The sequence below is a fragment of the Leptosomus discolor genome, chromosome 4 (genome assembly GCF_034619465.1).
Source record: "Leptosomus discolor isolate bLepDis1 chromosome 4, bLepDis1.hap2, whole genome shotgun sequence".
Lineage (NCBI taxonomy): Eukaryota > Metazoa > Chordata > Aves > Leptosomiformes > Leptosomidae > Leptosomus > Leptosomus discolor.
The window spans coordinates 66,830,984-66,852,316 of NC_141394.1; the positions used below are offsets into that span (position 1 = coordinate 66,830,984).

General features: G+C 37.6%; 1 protein-coding gene across 1 annotated transcript in view; it reads right to left on the reverse strand.

Moving 5' to 3' along the window:
* Positions 1 to 21,333, reverse strand: part of CC2D2A (coiled-coil and C2 domain containing 2A) — a 65,802-nt gene that overhangs the window by 27,901 nt on the left and 16,568 nt on the right. The window contains exons 10-20 of the mRNA XM_086464828.1: positions 19,821 to 19,952; positions 17,664 to 17,873; positions 14,798 to 14,904; positions 11,865 to 12,005; positions 11,283 to 11,439; positions 8,331 to 8,566; positions 7,281 to 7,458; positions 5,878 to 6,034; positions 4,625 to 4,772; positions 2,263 to 2,401; positions 1,270 to 1,473 (exon numbers count right to left, since the gene is read on the reverse strand). Of these exons, the coding sequence (XP_086320954.1) occupies positions 1,270 to 1,473; positions 2,263 to 2,401; positions 4,625 to 4,772; positions 5,878 to 6,034; positions 7,281 to 7,458; positions 8,331 to 8,566; positions 11,283 to 11,439; positions 11,865 to 12,005; positions 14,798 to 14,904; positions 17,664 to 17,873; positions 19,821 to 19,952 (1,809 nt within the window). The remainder of the gene's footprint in view (positions 1 to 1,269; positions 1,474 to 2,262; positions 2,402 to 4,624; positions 4,773 to 5,877; positions 6,035 to 7,280; positions 7,459 to 8,330; positions 8,567 to 11,282; positions 11,440 to 11,864; positions 12,006 to 14,797; positions 14,905 to 17,663; positions 17,874 to 19,820; positions 19,953 to 21,333) is intronic.

Consider the following 21,333-nt stretch of genomic DNA (forward strand, 5'->3'; position numbering starts at 1 on the left):
ATCCAGAAAGGCTGTGGAATCTCCCATTTAGAGGTTTTCAAGACTTGGCTAGACAAATACACAGCTGACCTCATCTAGTGCTGGCAACAGTTCCACCACTTCAGTGGAACGCAGGACTAAATGACCTCCAGACAATATTTTCCAAACAATATTTCCACGATTCTATGAATTTTCAGACTTCTTTGCCAAATAGCTAGTAAACCAACTAGGAACAATACCACTTTAAACTCAGTTCTGAAGATCATGTCATAGAACTTGGAATGGGTGATCGTGGGTTTATCCAATTTACCCTTAATGGAATAAACCAAATAAAACAATTTTTAAACTATGGTTTTCAATTTTGAATGATAACATGAAATGAAGAAAGTTAGTCCACAAAATCAACTGAATCAGAAATGTATATCAAAGATGTGGCACATCTTTAAATAGAAGATATCTAAAATATAAAATGGAAAAATATTTATTGCAAATAGCCGGACATGATTGAATTAATAAATGGCTTTTAAAAAAAGATATAATCCAAAAGAAATGGAAGAATGGAATTTTTCAAAGAAATTTATGAAAAGAAGAACGGACAAAGCAGCAGTTGCCAGAACCTGAGATGAATTCTGATCCTGCTGAGGCAATGAACACACTAAAATGCTCCTTAGCTACACAAATTGCTAAAGAACAAAATAATGCACAACTTAACACTAATAATGGAGTTGAGATTAAAAATAATTGAAGTATGACCCAAATAAAAAATGCACACATTGCATTTCAGTAAGGTAATTAACAGACAGGCAAGGACAGGGTAAGCTAATTGGAACAATGTACTAAAACAGAAATAACTGCAGCATAGGCTGTAGTAAAACATAAAAAGGTTTTAATTCTCATTAGAGTCATTGCTTCTAGCAGTCTCCAGAGAAAGGGCTCAAAAGTTAATAAGCCTAAGCCTGAATTATCTTTGCATTACCTTTCTATATTTGAAATTGCTTTAAAAAAAAAAAAAAGTCTCTTACCATTCAAAAAAAACCCTACCTTAGAAAATTTGTGTCTACAGCAGTTGCTGTGTTTTATTTTTCTTCTTCCACAGTATAGCTGTGGAAATATTGCTTTGGAAGGAAGCTATCTTAATTAGATGAAAATAACACTAGAAGAGGCTGAAGGAATAAAATTCTCATTTTTTACATGTCAGCATAGCTGTACATTCTTTATTTGACTTGAAATTAAGTCAAATATTAACAACATTAAAACTAGAAAAAAAAAAAATTTCAAAGAACATTCTACCTGGAAGAGTTTCTCACTGATTTCTCGTTCATGTAAAGGGACTTGCTTATAGTTTCGGAACTCTGCCACCTCCCCACTTCTGAGCTGCAAGAGTCGGAATCTCTTTGATCTATTAAATTCCTCATCAGTAACAAAATTAAATTCTTGCTGCAACTGTTCCAATCTGAAGAAATCTGGAATGTGTGCCTCTCCACTTGTAGCAACCTAAATTAGTAAAAAAATTATTAACCTTTTCATACAAAGGGATAAAAATCTATAAAGTAACTTTTGTAAGTCTTCCATGCATATTGCAAGGACGTTCATTTTAAGCAAAAGCAATTGAGATGGATCAAACTGAGACTGAGACACTAAGTGTTTTAAAGTAGGTTTGTGTTGAGCAAAGTATATGAGATTATACATTTACAATACCATAAAATTCTATTTCCTTGTAACATAAATAAAACATTAAAGAGTAGGAAAAACTATAACATAGCAAAGTAACCTAGGAAGCTGTACTGTAAAGATGATTCATTTACACACCTTCAGCTATGTAAATAGCTACTCAATCTGATGTTTAGAGAAGTCCCAACTTCTACAACACACCAGATCTCTTTGTGCAATTGTCACTAATGAGCAACCTCCTATTTAGTACCGTACAAGTACACTGGGAATACCCTTGCACTTTAAGGAAACAATGAACTCAAAATCTGTATTTATTTTTTTTTAATTTATAAATTAATCAGTATGCGTATTCCCTTATACCTATTTTTCACCACTAGAATACTACTGAATGGATTAATAAATCATGCTTATTAATAAATCATTAGTCCACTACTAAATGGATTAATAAGTCATATTTCTAGTAGACATTTTGCTTCTTCCTCGCACAAGGATGTCCATCACAAATTCAAATGCTGCTACCTCCCTGGCACGCATGCAGATTGCCTGAGAAGGTACTGGCGAGTAGGTGTTTCACAGCTCCCTTAGCCCTACAGCTCTGAAAAAGCCACTTACCGTGATCAGCTGCATCAGAGCTGCATTGTTCGGGTCATTTGGATCAAGTTTTGCTTCCGCCGCCCACTTAGCTAGTTTCTTCATGTCAGTTAAGCCCGATGTGCCAATGGATGCAATAGCATCAATATTTTTTAAAGCACTAAAAAAGACAGAATTGACAGAACTTTAAATACTTTTAAAACAATTTTAGGAAAGAACAAAAAGCTCCCCACAACCTCAATAGTAAACTCCATCACACAATTCTTAGTTGTAGCTATGCAACTGAGGGAATGATGAATTGCAAAGGAAAGTAAAGGGGAAATATGAAGGAACTAGTGGAAAAGAACTTTCATACAAGGTAATAAGGTGCTTATTGATACATTTATGATACACCTACACTATTCCATGTTGCTGATTTCTGGGAAGTAAGATGATAAATTGCCTCACAGCATGAAAGTTAATGTAAAAGTTTTGACAACCCATACTGAAAAGAACTTCTCAGATGTACAGTCCTTGCTTGCACCGTGTCTTAAATCCCATCTTTGACCTGTCTCCTGGACGGCTTGCTCAGACCTGCCTTGGTCTCTGCCCCCTCCCCTGCTGTTTCTGGATAGACCCTGGGGCCCGATTCATCCCCTTGCCATGTCTAGGACTGCTGCCATCACCTTGCTCCGCCTGTCACGTTCAGCTCCTGTAAGACTGCATTCTGGCTGGTGAGGACACTGCCCGTGTTAGGACACCCTTGCAGCCTTCTCTCTTCTAGTGCAGCCTTCCTTTTGGTCCTCCCTGACACTACGAGTCCCAGCCCCATTCCTTATCCTTTGGATGTTCCTGCTCACTTCCTTGTATTCACAGTAGCCAAGGAAGTATGGTAGGTAGTCTGGAGGCTATTTGTATGCTAACTTGCTGGCCAGGCTTCTAGCATCTTCTCACAAAAGCCACCCCCGAAGCCCCACCACTACCAAAACCTTGCCATGTAAATCCAATACACCAGGACATGCATGTTATTAGCCAACCACCACAGAAGGTGGATGTTGCCCCTTCTCGTTAGGGGTGTTAATTTGAGTCTCTGCTTATCTGAGTATTTTCAAGAAGCTTTAAGAACCTGTGGATCTTTCTCGTGCTTGGTTAAAATCAGTCAAATATCCAGCACTCACTGGAGCTCCAGATAAAGCAGTATCAACAAGGTCATATTTTTAGGCACCAGTCTTGAACAAACACACACTGAATCATAATTGTGCTGAAAAGCTAATAGGCAGCAAAAGCTAACTTTAGGCACAAAAATCATGTTTCCAACTTTCACAACAATGGAAAGTCACAGAGGGTTGTTTGTCTCTAGAGGATGATTCAAAGAAGAGTGTTTTACAGCAAACTTCCTTCTGAAATTCTCCATTTTTCCATTTACTACAGTGATTAGTCTCCTGAGTTTAAAGTTAGCCTGCGGGAATGTATCCTTATATTTTCATCTCATGCTATTCTAGTCTCATTGAAGTCAGCAGACTACTCATATGCTGATCAGCAAATTACTCTAATGGCTGCAGCTTGGGTCAAAAATAGTAACAGTGATTTGGATGCCTATGTCTAGCTTCTAAATAAATAAAAATCTGTCAGAATCTAATCAGCTGGAAGAGGTACTTGCTCAGTGCTAGTAAGTATGGGAAAACTCGTATGGCTTTACACTGAAGTTACCTGAGGACATTACAAAAACAGACTTTATGCATCATCTCCTTAACTTTACTGGAACTATGTAAAAGCAACAAAACAGACAAATTATCTACAATATCTAACTTGCAGCCACAGGACAAATTAGATTGTTTTGAATAGAATAATATACTCATTTCTGCAAGTCAACAGGCTTCTGATAGAGAAAAATGAAAGAGTATTATCTTGGTATGATCCAACAGATGAGAATTTTTCACTGATTAATTCACTAACAATGTCAAGCCCACGTACTAACTTCTACTGCTTTCATAGTATAATTTTTATTATTATTTACAGAAAAGGCATTTAAAGCATGTGTCCCAATAGCCTCCCCAAATGCACTTCAGATAAGAAAGAGCTGGAGCTTCTGTTCTTAGCAAAATGATTACAGGAAGGTTCCTTTCCAAGATACACATCTTCTATTAGAAATACCACAAAAGTGAATTAATCAGCTTGAGTTTAATATTGCCTATAAATAATACACTAAAAGATAAAATTTCTTACTAAAATCTATTTACCAAAAATGTGTACCCTAAGACATCTGTAGACGGTTACAAGGCAAAGTAAAATATCTAACCTGAAGGAAAAATATTATGAAAACTCTTGTTTATGAAAGTCTATTTTTTTAAAATGCTAGTATAATTACTTTCCCTTGAATTACTGAAAATTCATATCATACTACCTTGGAATGCCTGTGCTTTGCTGAGGTACTGGAGGAATTAAGGGGATTCCTTTTTCTCCAGCTGCCCAAGAGACACTATTGGATACTTTCCCAGAGGTCATTAAAGTCATTTTGTTGCTGCCATCAGCTTCAAATGAAAAGGACACACCTATCAAGGGGGAAAAAAAATCCCGAAGTATTTATGCATTCAAGCACAATGTCTAAACATTTTTAAAAATAATTCCTGAAACTAGGTGGTCAAATAACCCGTGTCTTTATACAAATGGGGTAAAGGGAAACAACTTGATTCTGCTGCACGCTGTGGGGAAGGACTCTGTGCTACAAAAGGAATGAAAGATTCCATTCCACCCACAGAAAGGTTTTCCATTTGGGTTAGAAAGAAAGGCTATGCCTTGAAAGCTATGCCAAAGGCGGTTTTTTCCTTCACAGATGCACACTACTTAATATTTCTGGTAGTTTTCAGATTCAGAGTACTGTTATTAATGAAATAGAAATTCAGAGTCAAAAGAATTATGCACAACTGAAAAGTCGGTCCAAAAGCTTTGCGATACGCAACTGCATATAACAGTCATTGTGGTCAATTACATTTACACACACATTTGTTGTAGTGATTTTTTACCTCACTTCTTTCCTCCACGGCTTTTTATGTATTCTCCTGCTATAACTTGATCTGTATTTCATATAAGGCAAATTTATGCAAGTCAGTCATCTCATAATGCTGTTCAAACTTATTATATAAATTTGAAAGTTCCATATGCTGCTATATGTTATTTTTGTTTCCCCTTCTCCTATCTCTCCCTTGTTTTATCGTTCTAAAGTCCCAGGGATAAAATATGTTGCAGGATGTCAACAAAGCAAATGGGAAGACAACAAATTACGCTGCACATATACAGCCAGTTTAAAACATTAAAATCACTGGAGCTATACTGATTAATACCATCTGCTTGCTCTGCAGTGTCAGAGGCCTGATTACTTAAATACCAAAAAAACTCCCAACACCTTCTATATCTAGTAGAACTCCGCTACAAGCCAAATAATAAACACACACATTTTTATTGTACACAGCTTAAAATTAGTAAGAGAAAAAATCCCCAGAAAATTTTAATAATAAGAATCATGATTATTTTATAAGATTCAGTTACAGAAGCTATAAATGCTTTTAACATAATTCACTCTGAAACTTATGTCAGCCTGTCAGCTACATGGTTTCAGCAAAATGAGAAACATTGAACAGAGAAAGACTGAGTCCCTACCACTCCCAACTCCTTCATGGTCCAACATCACACGCTGATTGCTGCTGAACTCTATTTCTTCCATAGGAGCACTGCCTGTCAGAATTGTAGTCTCAGGAACTGGTACGAACACTTCAGCCAACAACGTGGTACTGCTTATACCCATTGTTTCATATATCTAGGAAAAAATGTGGCGACAGACATAGTAAAAAATTTACACATGTATTAATGAGAAGTTGAAAACATACTGTAGGGTATTTGGACAAAGGGTGTTACTATGACTTAAGCACAAAATAACTCATTTAAGGCAATTATATTAATTTACTTTCTAAAATATCTAATTAGCAGACATTTCGGCTACCAGCCGCTAACTTGGTCTGAATTCTTAAAAGTATATCCTCCTCACCTTTCTAATGCACCTGAGAATAGTACGACAAAGTTTAGGCTTTAAAGAGCATCATTGTACAACATGCAACTGCTTGTGACACTCACTAGCATCAAGTGAAGATGCCAGAGGGATTCTGCCTCGCTAATTCTCCCTTATCACAAAAGGCAGGGTAAGCACATAGTCCCCATTCTGGCAGTGCTGCAGGCTGCTTCCCTCTTTCTTGGCCAGTTGCAGGTTCAGAGTGATGTGAGGGTTTCTCCATTCAGATGGTTTTAATCCAAGAAGATGGTATTCCTTTTCCCTTTCAATTTGTGTGCTATGTAAATGGAGCAGGCAAGGGGTATACACCCTCCCCTGAACTACCACTGATAAGTTAGCTAGCAGGAAAAGTCATCTAACAGGAGATGTAGGAAGCTGACCGTGTTCCTCCTAACAATATCGTACTGGCTCTGAAAATTATTCACCTGACACATTCATTAATTCACACTTGGAATGGGGGTGCGGGTGATTTGACTTCACTGCACTGCTGATCAAGTCAAGTGCAGTTAAGGACATCACTAGTAATGATCTTTTTTCTTATCCTCCTCCAGCAAACTTTATGATGATTTTACTGTGTGGACAATAATGTTTTAAGATGACCACTTTGGCAAGTTTATCTGCAACATAAATCAGTTTTTCTAGAATTACAAGATTGCTCCACTAACATATTTAATTATCTGCCCCAGTTATTTAATTGCCCCCATGCAGCCCATAGTCATGTTTTATATAACATATATAAATATATATATAAAACATATATATACACACACACACATTTTTGATGCTTGTGCTTTTCATATATATGTATTTTAGCAAAGTTAAAAGTTTGTGACTGGTTAAGCAAGGAAGGGATATAAGATTGATAATTTACAACTGTCTTTCACACGTTTTTCAGTCTTTACAACACTACCATAGAGCAAAATACAAGCATTACAGATTACATTACAAACATTCCACATTATCTTTTTAAAAGTTACTATGATAAACCATTATCTACCTGTAGTTTCAAGCTCTCTGGCCAATTGAATATCTGTAAATTGAAAATCTGTCCAAAGTGAACTCTGAAATCTGAATTTATTGGTCGGGTAACAGTCCTTGATACTTCTTTGGAGTTGAAAAGGACTTTTATAAATGCTGAGCGTTTCTTCACATCTTCTCGTCGCAAAACTTCGCCTCTGTAAATACGTCAAACAAGCTGTCATATGTTTTTAATAATATTTTTATTCTTTGCTAATTTTTAATAAGAATCTGATTCTTCAAAGGGAAACAGAAGCCTCCTAAGCAAAGACGGTATTCTTCTAAAAATGTAACTACACAGGAATGACTATAAAACTATTATTGCACAGTTGTTTTATCTTCTCATGAATATAAAATTATTTTAAAATGAACAATTCACTTTTAGATCTACTAAAGCCACCTCCATATAAAAGGAGTTAGTTAGGGAAACAAAATTCCCTTCTATCCCCTTCCTCCAAAACACAACAAATTATATCAAATTGAAATAAGATTCTGAAGTTTTTAGACATTGGGAGTAGAAGAGCCAAGCAATATTCCTTGATGAGGCTATTTGCTGAATAAGTACAAAACAAAGTAGTTTTGAAATGACTAAAATCTGCTAGCTGTATGTTAAATTGCACATGTAAATGTGGAAAGTAACACAAACAAGTAAATGTATTTTATCCACAGTGAAATCTCTGGTTTACTACACGATTTCTTTATTTTCCGTTTGTTGATTATAGCATAGACCTGGTGTAAAGGACTAGCTAGTGAGAGTGGAACTGCCAAAGTGATCTAGACTCGACACTGAAAACAACTTCTTTATATATACGCCACTGTTCTGTGCAGCTGCTCAAGGAACATCAGGAGATTCAAAGGGAATGTGTAGACATGCATTCTCCAAGCCCACTATATACAAGGTTACACGTGACTGAAACCAAATTAAGTTAAGCAAAATGGTGAGCACATGCCTCTGAAGCTGTACAAACAATCCATTAACAAATAACAACAGAAAAGCACAAAGTTATTTGCAGGCCAACACTTTTCTTACCGAGGACACAGCTCAGTTGGAGTTATGCTTCCTGACAGGACCAGTTCAGGAACTAGAGCAGGCTCTCCGGGTTTCCTTCTGCAGTTGTCAGCTTTTTCTCTAACCTGCTGCTCTATTTCCAGGCTATTGGCCATTTTAGGTGGGATGGGTTTTACACGTTCCTCACCAAAATCAAAATCTTCTAATGATTCTTCATCTTCATGAATGTCTTTTTTCTTCTTTTTCTTCTTGGACTTCTGAATATAAAAACAATAATGTTCTTCCTAAACTTGTTTCAAATCAGCAGAGGTTTTTCTCTTGTTCTCTTGATTCACAAGTGATAAACATGTATGAGAAATGACTATAATTTTAAAATCACCAGACACAAAAATAAGATTTCTCTCATTCTGTAATACTACTTCAGATTCAGAATTCAGCAATGCATTCTATTCATATGCTTCAGAAACATAATGTACTTCAAACAGGACATTCATTTAACCTTTCAACCAACTTACAAAATAAACATGTTTCTTGAATATTCTGGCTAGCAGCTAGCTTCTCATTTAGCCTGAGTTACCATGTGCATTCTGTTAGGATTGAAGGAAGGTTACTCAACAAGTAGACACAGTTCTTCGAGATGTATTGCCTGCATACACATTGACAAAGTGAATGCACATGTGCCACAAACTTTGGAGCACAAGCTTTTGGGCTTAGCAGTATCTTTAGCACGAGCAGAATGATGCCCTCCCTTCCTCTATGCCAAACAGATGAATAAGCAAACAGACCACCACATGCCTTTCAGCATCTTGTAAACTGCAGAACTCATGTTCATGTGCATGTTCAGCTTTAAACAACTGCAAGCAAGTTCCTCCTTCTGCAAACTTACAGATTACTTGGAAATACAGCTTGCCTGGAAACACCAGCCACTTCCTGATTTAAGACAACATAAGCAAAAGAGGAGGAGGTAAGGGAAGCAGTTTCCTCCTCACTAACGGAAGTATTTAGCCAAGCAATTTTTTCACATATCTTTATTAATAAATATTATTTTTTTCTTGGCCTAATTTTATGTTATCCTTTTTGTTCTTGTACTCCATTTTAAATTTATTTAGTCTCGTCCTAGTGTCTTCCTTAGATTCATGTGATGTGTGCTAATAAGACAGCAACAGCAGTGATTAACCAAAAAAGCTTCCAGGCACGAAAGGAAGGTCTGCCGTACTACATTTCGCTCTAAAAGGAAAGATCCACAATCATCTCTGTCTCAAGATAGTTTCTGACTAACACAATAAAAAGATGCTGAGAGCAGCTTTGGCTGGAACCACCCAACATGGTATTTGTGAAGGCACAACTGGCTACGGGTAGATGAACAGTTCCCATTAGGATCAGTGCTCAAGACTATCTGCCTTCATTTTAAGGTTTACATTTATTCATCTTATCCTACAAGTGAACTAACATGATACTAATGAGTCATGTGCACTCTTGTGTTCTGTTAACAGCAACTTCCAATACCTGCAGATCAGCTTCCCCTCAAACATTTTAAGTGCCTTCCATAGATGATGCATGTACATGAAAAAGCATATTGTTCTACCTCCGTATTTATCAGTCTCACAGAATCACAGACTGGTAGGGATTGGAAGGGACCTCTGGAGATCATCTAGTTCAACCCCCCTGCCAAAGCAGGCTCACCTACAGCAGGTCGCACAGGATGCCATCCAGGCGGGTTTTGAATATCTCCAGGGAAGAAGACTCCACAACCTCCCTGGGCAGCCTGTTCCAGGCTCTGTCACCCTCAATGTAAAGAAGTTTTTCCTCATGTTCAGGTGGAACTTCCTGTGCTCCAGTTTGTGCCTGTTGCCCCTTGTCCTGTCACTGGGCACGACTGAGAAGAGCCTGGCCCCATCCTCTTGACACCCGCCCTTTAGATATTTCTAAGTGTTGATAAGGTCCCCTCTCAGTCTTCTCTTCTCCAGGCTAAAGAGCCCCAGGTCTCTCAGCCTTTCCTCGTAGGAGAGATGCTCCAGTCCCCTAATCATCTTCGTAGTCCTCCTCTGGACTCTCTCCAGCAGTTCCCTGTCCATCTGGAACTGGGGGGCCCAGAACTGAACACAGTCCTCCAGATATGGCCTCACCAGGGCAGAGCAGAGGGGGAGGAGAACCTCCTTTGACCTGCTGCCCACACTCTTCTTGATACACCCCAGGACACCATTGGCCTTCTTGGCCACAAGGGCACATTGATGGCTCATGGTCAGCTTGCTGTTCACCAGAACTCCCAGGTCCTTCTCCGCTGGGCTAGTTTCCAGCAGGTCGACCCCCAACCTGTACTGGTACATGGGGTTATTCCTCCTCAGGTGCAGGACCCTACACTTGCCCTTGTTGAACCTCCTCAGGTTCCTCCCTGCCCAGCATTCCTGCCTGTCCAGGTCTCGTGGAACAGCAGCACAGCCTTCTGGTGTATCTCCCCTTGAAACGTGACTGAGACCTTAACTACAGTACAGATCATTAGCAAAACAGCTTTTCGGAGATGAAAGGCTAGAATATTAAATTTTTCAGTTCTGGGACATTCCTGAACATAAATTTACATAAGATAAATTTACATAAGATGACATCAACTGCCTGTCCATTAGAAACACCCCATAATAATTCTGCTTCACAACTCAGAGACACAAAATTCATCTATTTTTTCTTTGCAAGAAACACATGAATTTAATGGGACTGCTGCAAAACTATTGAATTTAAAGAAAAAACTGCTGTAGTGCTCAAAATCAATAGCAGGAAGACAATGCTGTACAAATACTTAGAACTTTAATTAACAATTAATTTACCAACAAATTCTAAGTAGACAAAACATATACAAATACATTACAAAATTTATGCATAACTATCCTGAAATGGATTTTTTTTTCTGTATTAGAAGGACAAATTTTCAAAGCATTTAGTAATAATTTTAGTTTTTGTGAAACAATGATTTAAACAAACCTGTGTCTTCTTCCAGGATTTCCACTCCTGTAGCTCAGTTTTATACTCCTCCATTTTCTTTTCATATTCTTCCATACATTCTTCTAGTAATTCATTTATCTCAGCCTGAATTTCTGCTTCATATGCTTTCTCATCTAATCTCTGATCAACCTCTTCCCTTCAAAACAAGTTATCAACATGTTGCATAAATTAACATAATGGCTACAATTAAGTCTATAATGTATAACGAAAGTCTACTTCACCATGAATGAATTTCATTATATCAAAAGTGTGTCCTATTTAAAAATACTAGCACAGGTAGTCTAAGAGTTGGTAGCAGATAGTTACTATGCAGAATGAATACAATTACTTTTTCTTTATTCGTTAGCCTGTACAAATTCCTTTCTGTTACTATAATTGTTATTTTAACCTTCCTTCCTCCCCAAACACAAAAAGAATAGTGGCAGGCTCATCCAGTGCCAGACACTATTCAAATTCTTACTTTCGCACTCTTCATATCAGAATTTAAGTTCCTGAATTGATTAATCTTATTAAAACTCCACTGCTGGCAAATGAAGTACAAAAAGTGTTATCAAAACATACTTCCTTAAATAAAGTTTCATGGGTGTGTTAGTAAACTTCTGAAAGTCACGGAGGGATTTAATTTGTTTCCAAACTTTTATAATGGTCTTAAGCAACGTTCTGTCTTTTTCTTGTTCAGCATCACGAAGTCTTCTCGTTTGCCTAGAAATATATACACATATGCACAAAATCAATCAGAATTGTATAACTTAGTGGAACAACAGAGTGCAAACTTGCAATACCAAAAGCCAAGTGATGTGGGTTTCAATTTGATTGATGGCTGCAGTGTTTAAATCCAAGGAGCATAAAACCCAGACTTGAAGATGGCAGGATTTGATTTCCTTCTGTACTCTAGTCTCTTGCATTTTGGACAATCTGACTTCAATTATTGTTCATTCTCTAGAGATCTCAGTTTTCTGAAATGCTTATTTCAGCTGTATATCATTAAAAACATTTTAAAGTCAATCCATGTAAACAACAGCCCAGGAAACGTACACTGCTGCTATGAAGTAATGCTTATTACAATTGTACATTACAAAACGTGTTTTAAACTTAACATGCTTCTAGCTCCAGTAAAAAGCACTTGCAGAGATGAAGCAACCTAGTAATGCATGAAGTAATGTAAGTCCTTTCATAGCCCTACAAGATTCGTAACTCAAACAAAATTAACAGAGCTTTTTTTTTGCCTCAGAATTGGTATTTCACTTTTCAACCCTCTAATCTGTTTGTAAAAGAGCCACCCATTAGCACTTTTAATGACCAACACATACTTCCAATGTAAATGTCTACGCAGCACAAGCACAGACTGTTTCCAGTGCTATCTTGGTAGTTAAAAACATCTACTAAAAAAAATTGTGATTAAAAAAAAATAAATAGAAGATGTAAACCAACACGTTACTGCTTTTAATACTCAGAGAATGTAGAAGACACGGAGTTAGAGCCAAGAGAAGAAATACATCATACATTATTTAAAAGCATAAGCAAATTTAGTAAAAACAATAAACAAAGAAGAAATACAGACTTTCCAGAAAGCAATACAAGTAACTTTTCCACTTCATTAGCTAGCAGTTTGAATATTCCTTATCCATGCAGCTTAACAACCTTTTCTTCTTTGTCTATCAGATGAAGCTAGAAGACTAAGCTTAAAGACATGAGGAACATACAGGTCAGTAATTACACTTATCTAATATATTCGATTTGGAAGCAGGTCCTTTCAGTAGAGAATCACCTCTGCTAAAATACATCAGCCAGAATAGCCTGAACCCTGCAGTCCACAGTGTACATTGGCTTCCTCCTCAGCAAACAAGGACAGTAGGGCTGAAATTGCTAATTGCTAAAGTTTTCTGTATTCAGATGACTCTTCTTCCTCAAACTGATGGAAAACTACTGCTCTGATCTTCAGACAGCAAAGAGTACACATCAGTTACGTTATTGGAGGGTGGAGGAAACAATTACATTATTTTCCATGCTACACTCTCTCACATCTGTAATTTCTCATGAGTGTACCACACTGACCATCAGGGAAATGCAATGTTAAAAGGGAGACAAGGTAGGTCAGGTGTTTTTACCAATATATGTGGTCCAAGTTAGTACTAAACACGACAGTAAAAATTCCTGAGCCCATCTGAGCCTCATATGCGTAACAGCTTCCAGCAACAGAGCTGTAGCCAGAAAGAATTATAGATATTAAAAGCCCTAGAATAATCCCATCCAAGCTCATCTCACATTACTTACGCAACACTGATCTCACTGATTTCAGCTGAGTTTCCCTTGATTTGTAATAGTGTGACACTACACTAAAGCACTTAAGATACCCAGAAGGAATATTCTATCCCACTGGAATTAACTGTCAAGCAAGCGGCAGGGTCGGTGCCAAAATCCAAGAATCTCACTCCCACAGTGAACCTTCTCATTACTATTCTCATGCTTTCCCTGCTGAAGCTCCTATCTCCGAGGTACTATATGGTAACTGCACACCTCCTGCTCCTAGTACTCTAGCAGATGTATTAAGAAAGTATTAATAAAAGCTACTCCTTTTTCAATGGAAGGCAGACTTTGTCCTTCAGTATAAAAACAATACGTTACAGACTTCTGTATGTGCTGCACAGATACCAATGTGTTACAGGACAGTGTACTTGAAGGATGAAAGTCTGAAGAAGCAATTCCCAAACCAAGAGTAGTGACTGGATGTGTTAAGTGTAAGCAGATGTGGATTTCAAGGCTGAAAGTAGAATTGTTATTAAAAAATAATAGATTTTAAAAAAATACTATATTATCATGTGACCCATTACATCAGCCTAAACTTCTGCTTATTTAAATTAATGCATTATTGCCAATTTTCAGACTGTGAAAAACTTTGATTTTTGTTAAGTATCTACTAGTTAAAAGGCTGTTCAGCACGGATCTCCAAAATAACTTATTTATCATACTGCTTACACTTACAGCTCACCACTGTCTACCTGCCAAAAATAATACTAACTTTCACTACCAAGCCAAAAACTGTAATATATTTTTACTACTCAGTTACTGTCCAAGAACAATAACTGTAATCTTGTAAAACAAAAATATTAACCCGTTGGCAAAACCATGGCCAAAATACATAAGAATGGGAAGTGAATCAAGAACACTTGTGTAATGAGGAAGAAGATGGAAAAAACTAGGGTGTTTGTCTGTTCAAAAAATTACATCATTTGCATTGTTGTGAGAGCTGACATGTACCAAAAGCTTATTTTAATTATATTTTAATTGTGCAAAACACAAGTAAATAGTTATTAATTAATTAATAAAAGGTAATCAAATTAGACCACTTCTGAATCAAGATTTCAGCCTAAGCTATATTTTCTTCATATACCATTTTACTTAAATTACCAGTAAGAACTCTTAAGCCCTCAAAATTCTTCTAAAGCTATTTACAGCAGAATTTGAAAACAGTGATTTAATGAATTCATACATACCTGATCTCTATTTTGTATTCAGGTATGCTCTGTTGTGCCACAGGTCTAGGAACACCAGCACCACCAGGGTCTACGCTACATTGCACAGCATTCCTCAAAGCATGCAGCTTAAATGAACGAACAAACAAACAATTAAGTGATGGTTTGATATTTATGAGGCATTCAGTGTAATGCATCTTGACATGAAAGAGCTAGTTACTACATAAGAGAAAACTCTGCACTGTCTTGATTCTGTGTTTACAGGGTTTTGCTGTATCTGTGAGGTGCTGATTCTTCAAGATTAAATTCTAATTAGGATCCCTGGATGTACGAGAGAGATTTAATGACGTTCATCACTGTAAGATCTAAACAAGGAAAAGACAGATCTAGCGATTATTCTGAAAGCTCAGGAATCAAAGGGGTAGGGGGAAAAAAAAAAAAAAAAAAAAAAGAAGAAAAGACTCTGCCAAAAACCCCCACCTTCTATGAAAGGTTTTTTTGGGACAAGGAGAAGAAAAGACTCTGCCAAAAAACCCCACCTTCTATGAAAGGTTTTTTTGGGACAAGGAAGGGCCACTAAAGGTAACCCTAGAAAATCAAGAACAACAAAAATGAGTGGATTGTGGATTTGATGAGTGCCTTACAGAAGCTGGGCACCTTGCAACAAAGCATTTAAGCACAACATATTGCATGTAACAACTGAAAGAAGAAAAGGTCTAAGGACGAGACAGAACTGGAACAATGGTACAGCTCAAACGCACTTTTGAAGCCATACTGTTGAGACAAGAGGCTACCCTTTCAGCTAAGATTTGAAGATATGCATCAAATGATTACATGGAAGATGGACACCTAGTTTAGGAGAATGCAAAAATGCACATGGCTGTGAAGACAGGAGAATGTAAAGGACTGGCTAGGAGAAGGGAGAAAAATAAGGAGCAGCAGCAGGATAGGAACTAAAATTCTAGTTATTTTGTTGCTGTAGCTCTACTTAAGGATAATACTGAATGTGAAAACAGAACGGCTAATGGCACTGCAAGACACAAAAGCAACGACGTCCAGAGTAGAAGCAATGAAGTTACAAATCAAGGAGCAAAGATTTTTGTAAACAAATTATCAAACTAGAGAGACAATAAAACAACTGGAGAGTAGGAAGCCCACAGCTAAACACATACATAGGCAACCACAAAATGAAACTCACTGGTATAAGAAAAACGCATTGAAAGACATTTTGAAAGAATAACTGAACATGTGGAAAGCTGCTATTACCATCTGGGGCACAGAGAGCATGTTTTACAAAAGGAGACGGAAAGTGCAGTTTCTTTAGCCTGCCAAAATGAGGACTGAAAGGTGATATATTTTAAGATACTAAGAGCAAGCATCAGAAGTGGGTAAGCAGATCACTAGGACATGGCAGGGAAGGAGGGGAAAAGGGAGGAAGAGTTGTTTAGGTTTAAGAACAATTTGGCTGCAACAATCTGGCCATTAAGTAATACTGTTAGAGGAGACAAGTTTTAAAATTGCCTGTCAGTAGCAGAATGGTGGTTAAAATTCCTAATTGTTAAAATCCATTTATGAAAAATATATGATGTAGTTGCCTGTAATACTGGCAAAGTACTGTGGAAACACTCAGGAAATCCCTTCCACACACAGGTTCCTGTAATGCAGCCATGGAGAGCCCAAATGTCCTATTTCACTGTTTCAGGGAAAACTAAGGCAAATCCTTCAAAAGTAATGACAGACTAAAGTATACCAAGAAGTATTTTGGGACACTGTATGAAATATTTGTCCAGAATTAGAACTATTAGCTAATGCTTTATACCAAATTTCAGAAGTATCTGTACAACACCGACTGATCCTCATTACACTAATATAAAAATGACCTTGCATACAGTGATTATTTTTCCCTTATAACCTTTAAGGTAGAAAATCATCACCACCTTTAATTTATGGAAATCTGAATCTATATGTACTTAATAATCAAACACTAATTTTTAACAGACCAGCCCTAGTACATAGGGCTATGTCATATCACAGTACTTACCTCACATTTCTAAAGAATTGTTGTCCTTTCAGATTTCAAAAGCATTTTAAAATGCTTTAAAAATACTCTTGTGCTCCCTGATGATATTAGAATTGTACTAACAATGCCTAACGTTCATGTACAAATTTACACCAAGGAAGACCACTACCATTACTTCTGATGTACAGATGGAGGAAGAGTGATGGTACGCAGAGGGTAAGCGCCCAGCCAAGGTCACCCAGCAAGTCAGTAACAGAGCCAGGAACACCAGGAACAGAGAGTCTACGTTTGGCCTCGGGCTTTGCCATGTCACAAGAGTGACACAGTAAATGTTACAACAGTATGCATTTAAACCACAGCATCTGTCACAAATATACACCTGGAAATGGGTCATCAACTTTTGTAGAATTTGGTGAAATCTAACTGCTTCCCTTTAATCAACAACTGAAACTGAACTTCACTAACTTCCTTCCGTCCTTGAATACTGTCTTTTGCTGTCTGCCTGTCACAGCTGCTGTACACAATCCTGAAAACTTATCTGTCATTCACTGGAAAACATTTTGGATTCTCTTAAGGCACACTATGTAAATGTTACTGTATTCTATCAACTATATTCCCTTTACCTCAGAACCTGCAGAGTGTTCATTTTTAAAAAAAAAGATCAAAGAAATCATCATCTTAAAAACGCAGTTCTGCACTGAACACACAGTAACCTAGGTGAAATATTCAGGTTTTTATCTTCTGATAAAACACTATTCATTACATACAATTAGAATTTCATCACTTTACTCTGAAGAAACAAATTAGCTTTTCCTTTAAACTGTCACACCATTACCTCAATGAGCTACCACGACAGAACAGAAATACCTTGTCTGTGAGAAGTTTGGTAAGATTCTTCTGTTTTCTTGCCAAATACTGATCATATAACTGAGCCAATTTAGCTGCTAACACATGCTCACGGCTGAAACAGGGATGATGGGTGAATATCAGTCCAGAAATATCAATATCCAATTGAAATGGCCCCTGAAAATCTCCAGGTCCAACAAGATACTGATTGGCAGCTGTCATTTTTATTGCCTGAAAAGACAAAAAATAAAATGGATTTAAAAGCCCTGACAAAACTATATTGCAAAGAGATTCTGTGACAGAAAATAATCCATTTAGCACTGCCTTCATCTAACTACCAAGTCTTAAACTGTAAAGGCTTCTGCTGTAACTTCTTTGCTTTATTGACAAGTGAGTGGCATAAACCACCATGGGTATTCTACACAACAGAATTTTGTTAGCCTATATGAGGCTGAAATAAGAAGTCATCTGCCTGTACTGCAGGTTTTGCTGAGCAATGAAGACAATGACACTGAACTGGACAAAGAAAAGCCCTCTAGTTCTCTTTTTACCTGTTTGTTTAGTATGGCTTTACTTCCTCTCAGAACTGAGCTCTAAGATAAGCAGTCCAGCTCTCAGAGAGCAGCTTTACTTGTAGATCATTTGTATGTGCAGAAGAGGAAATGTGTTATTTGTTTCCCCATTTTAATGCCAAGGAATTTCACACTAACAAAGCCCAATGAAGGCTTTCAGCAACAAAACTTAAAGAGTCTGCTGCAACCTGCTGCAACTGCAAGGCAATCATGGCTTATATCCTCAGGTTACAGAAAGCAGAAGAGAATTAGCAGTGCTCCCTGCCTGACTACTGCTGCTCCCCTCTTAGAATTAGATTTATCAAAGATACTCCGGTACCATAGAAGATGAGATTAGTTATGTAGTGTTTGTTGCAGCCCCTTCATAAGAACTGGGAAAAAGGGGGATTGAGAGGGGCATTCAGCTGTTGCATAGCTCTTTTATAGGACTCGTATAAACGGCCATGGAACACTCTTAAGTCCACCTGATCCTTCCACATTCAGTTTCTCATCAAAATGTTTAATAACGACATAATCTGTCATAAAAAAAATCACAGCTTTGAATTCCTTAATTTTTCTGCCCATAAAGGACCCCTGGGATTAATATCTTACCTTCAGTAGTGAGCTAGGTATTTACATGTCACTATTCATGAAAACATAGTGTTCTTGAAACATAAGCTCTCTTGGCCTGTCTTTCTAAGCTGTAAGCAGCAACCTCTTTTCCTGCACAGAGAAACACCCTGCATAGGCCTGAAGTACTAGATGCATCCTGAGAATTGCGTATTTGCAACCAGCATCAATTAAAGGGCAACATTCAAATCTGTATCAACAGCAGCAGGCAGAAACATTTGTATGTCCCAAAAGAGTAATTTACTTTAAAGTCTAAAGAGTCACAGTTTTTCCAAGGGGGTAATAGAGTGCTAACAAACAGAACTATTAAAGCTTGCTTAAAGCTTGCTGAATGGTTTTAATTGAAACTGATTTTGATTTGTACTGACCGCACACTGCAGCTGCTGTTTGCCAGGGTAGGTATACTGTGGTTGAGGAAAAACCAACCAAACAAAACCAAAAAGATCTGAATTGATGCAACATAACTCAAAATTAGTTGCTTTCTACATGAGCAAACTGCACCTTAAGACTTATTTTGGAAAAGTTTCATTACCATAAAATAACTATCATGCACATGTCCCTTCAATTATTTCTTTCTTAAGCTGCAGAAAGCAGCTCTGTCCTGATCACCAAGTCTGTCTAACAGCTTCTACCACAAGCAGCTTTCTCAATACACTAGCAGAGGAACTACCCTACTTTGGCACGAGAAGATCCAAGGGTGCCTCACAGAGAGCTTAGTGACTTACAGACTTGAAGCAGTTTGTCACGGACAAACTTTACTATTTTATCCAGTACCACCAGTTGAACTCTTCATCTTTTTGTATGCATGATTTTTACAGAAAAATACAGGTGGAAGAGACTTGAAGAAGTACAGCACATTTAAAGATCAGTTGTGGAACCCCAAAAAGCAGTCGGTACTCATGGTTCTTAGCAAAAACCCTGTCAGCTCACCAGGGTTTCTGGCACAGAAGAACTGGGATATTTGGTCTCAGGAACCATGTATATGAAATATGCCTACCTTTCTATATACTGTTTCAAGTTCTGGTGCAACGCCTTCTTCCAGTGAGAATATTGGAGGCCTAGTAGAAGACTGTTTAATTGGATTAGGCAATGCTAAAATTTTGCCATCGTCACCAAACCACTCTTTCCCCTACAAATAAAAACATAATTTTATATTGTTTCTTCCTTTATATATAAATAACTCACAAAATTATAATTCTTATGAAAAGCAATTACAGAAGAAAAGGTGACTATGAATTGTTTGTGACTGAATTAACCAAAACTCTTTTAAGACACCAAAATGAAATCTTCAAATATACCATAAGTTTTGAAAACGAAAGACCAAGAGCTTGCTCAAATTTTAAATATACTGAATTTTTTCCTTCAACATTCAGTGCTAAAAATTTGAAAGAAAGAAAAAAAAAAAATCAACACATACATCACTTAACATTCAAATGTTACATTTTCTTAAATTACTAAAATTGAAAGAATTATAATGTTTCACAGAAGACTGCTACACATCTTCAAACTGGATTATAAAAACCATAAAGCAAAGAATTAAAGAGCTAAATGACAGCTCAGAGAGACCATTAATCAAATCACCTCTCAACTCTGCTAGTCCACAACCTGAACTGATTAAACAGCATCTATGAAAGCAGATGAGTTAAGTATCTTACACACCAATTGCTATCCATGGCTTCACATGTTAAACATTGGCCTAATTCATTAGTAAGGTATTTAAGAATACCTTAAACCAGTGCAGCTGCTGAAAGATGCTGGCCTCCCCTCTTTGGCCTCCCCTCTTATTCCCACACCTGGTTTAAGCTGACCCTAGAACCAAACATTGATGTAGAAACATGGTGAAGCAAAACAGAAAACTAACCAGGCTGAAGCTGGCCAGTTCAAAATTTTAGATCCAAATTTTCCCAATCTGATTCACAAAAGTACCTCTGCTAGCCCATGAAGAATTCATAGAACCATAATAAAAAATGAAGGGCAACTCCTGTATAGTAGCTTAGAATCACATAACAGAATCATAGAATCATTAAGGTTGGAAAAGACCTCTAAGATCATCACATCCAACTGTCAACCCAACACCACCATACCCACTGAATCATGTCCCAAAGTGCCACATCTACAAGTTTGTTTTGACACCTCCAGGGATGGTGACTCCACCACTTCCTTGGGCAGCCCGTTCCAATGACTGACCACTCTTTCAGTAAAGAAACTTTTCCTAATGTCCAATCTAAACCTCCTCTTGTGCAACTTGAGGTAATTCCCTTTCGTCCTAACCATAGTTAGTTGGGAGCAGAGACCGACACCCACCTCGCAACAACCTGCTCTCAGGTGGCTGTAGAGAGCAATAAGGCCTCCCCTCAGCCTCCTCTTCTCCAGGCTAAACAACCCCAGTTCCCTCAGCTGCTCCTCATAACACCTGTTCTCCAGACCCTTCACCAGCTTCATTGCCCTTCTCCGGACCCTCTCCAGCACCTCAATGTCCTTCTTGTAGTGAGAGGCCCAAAACTGCACAC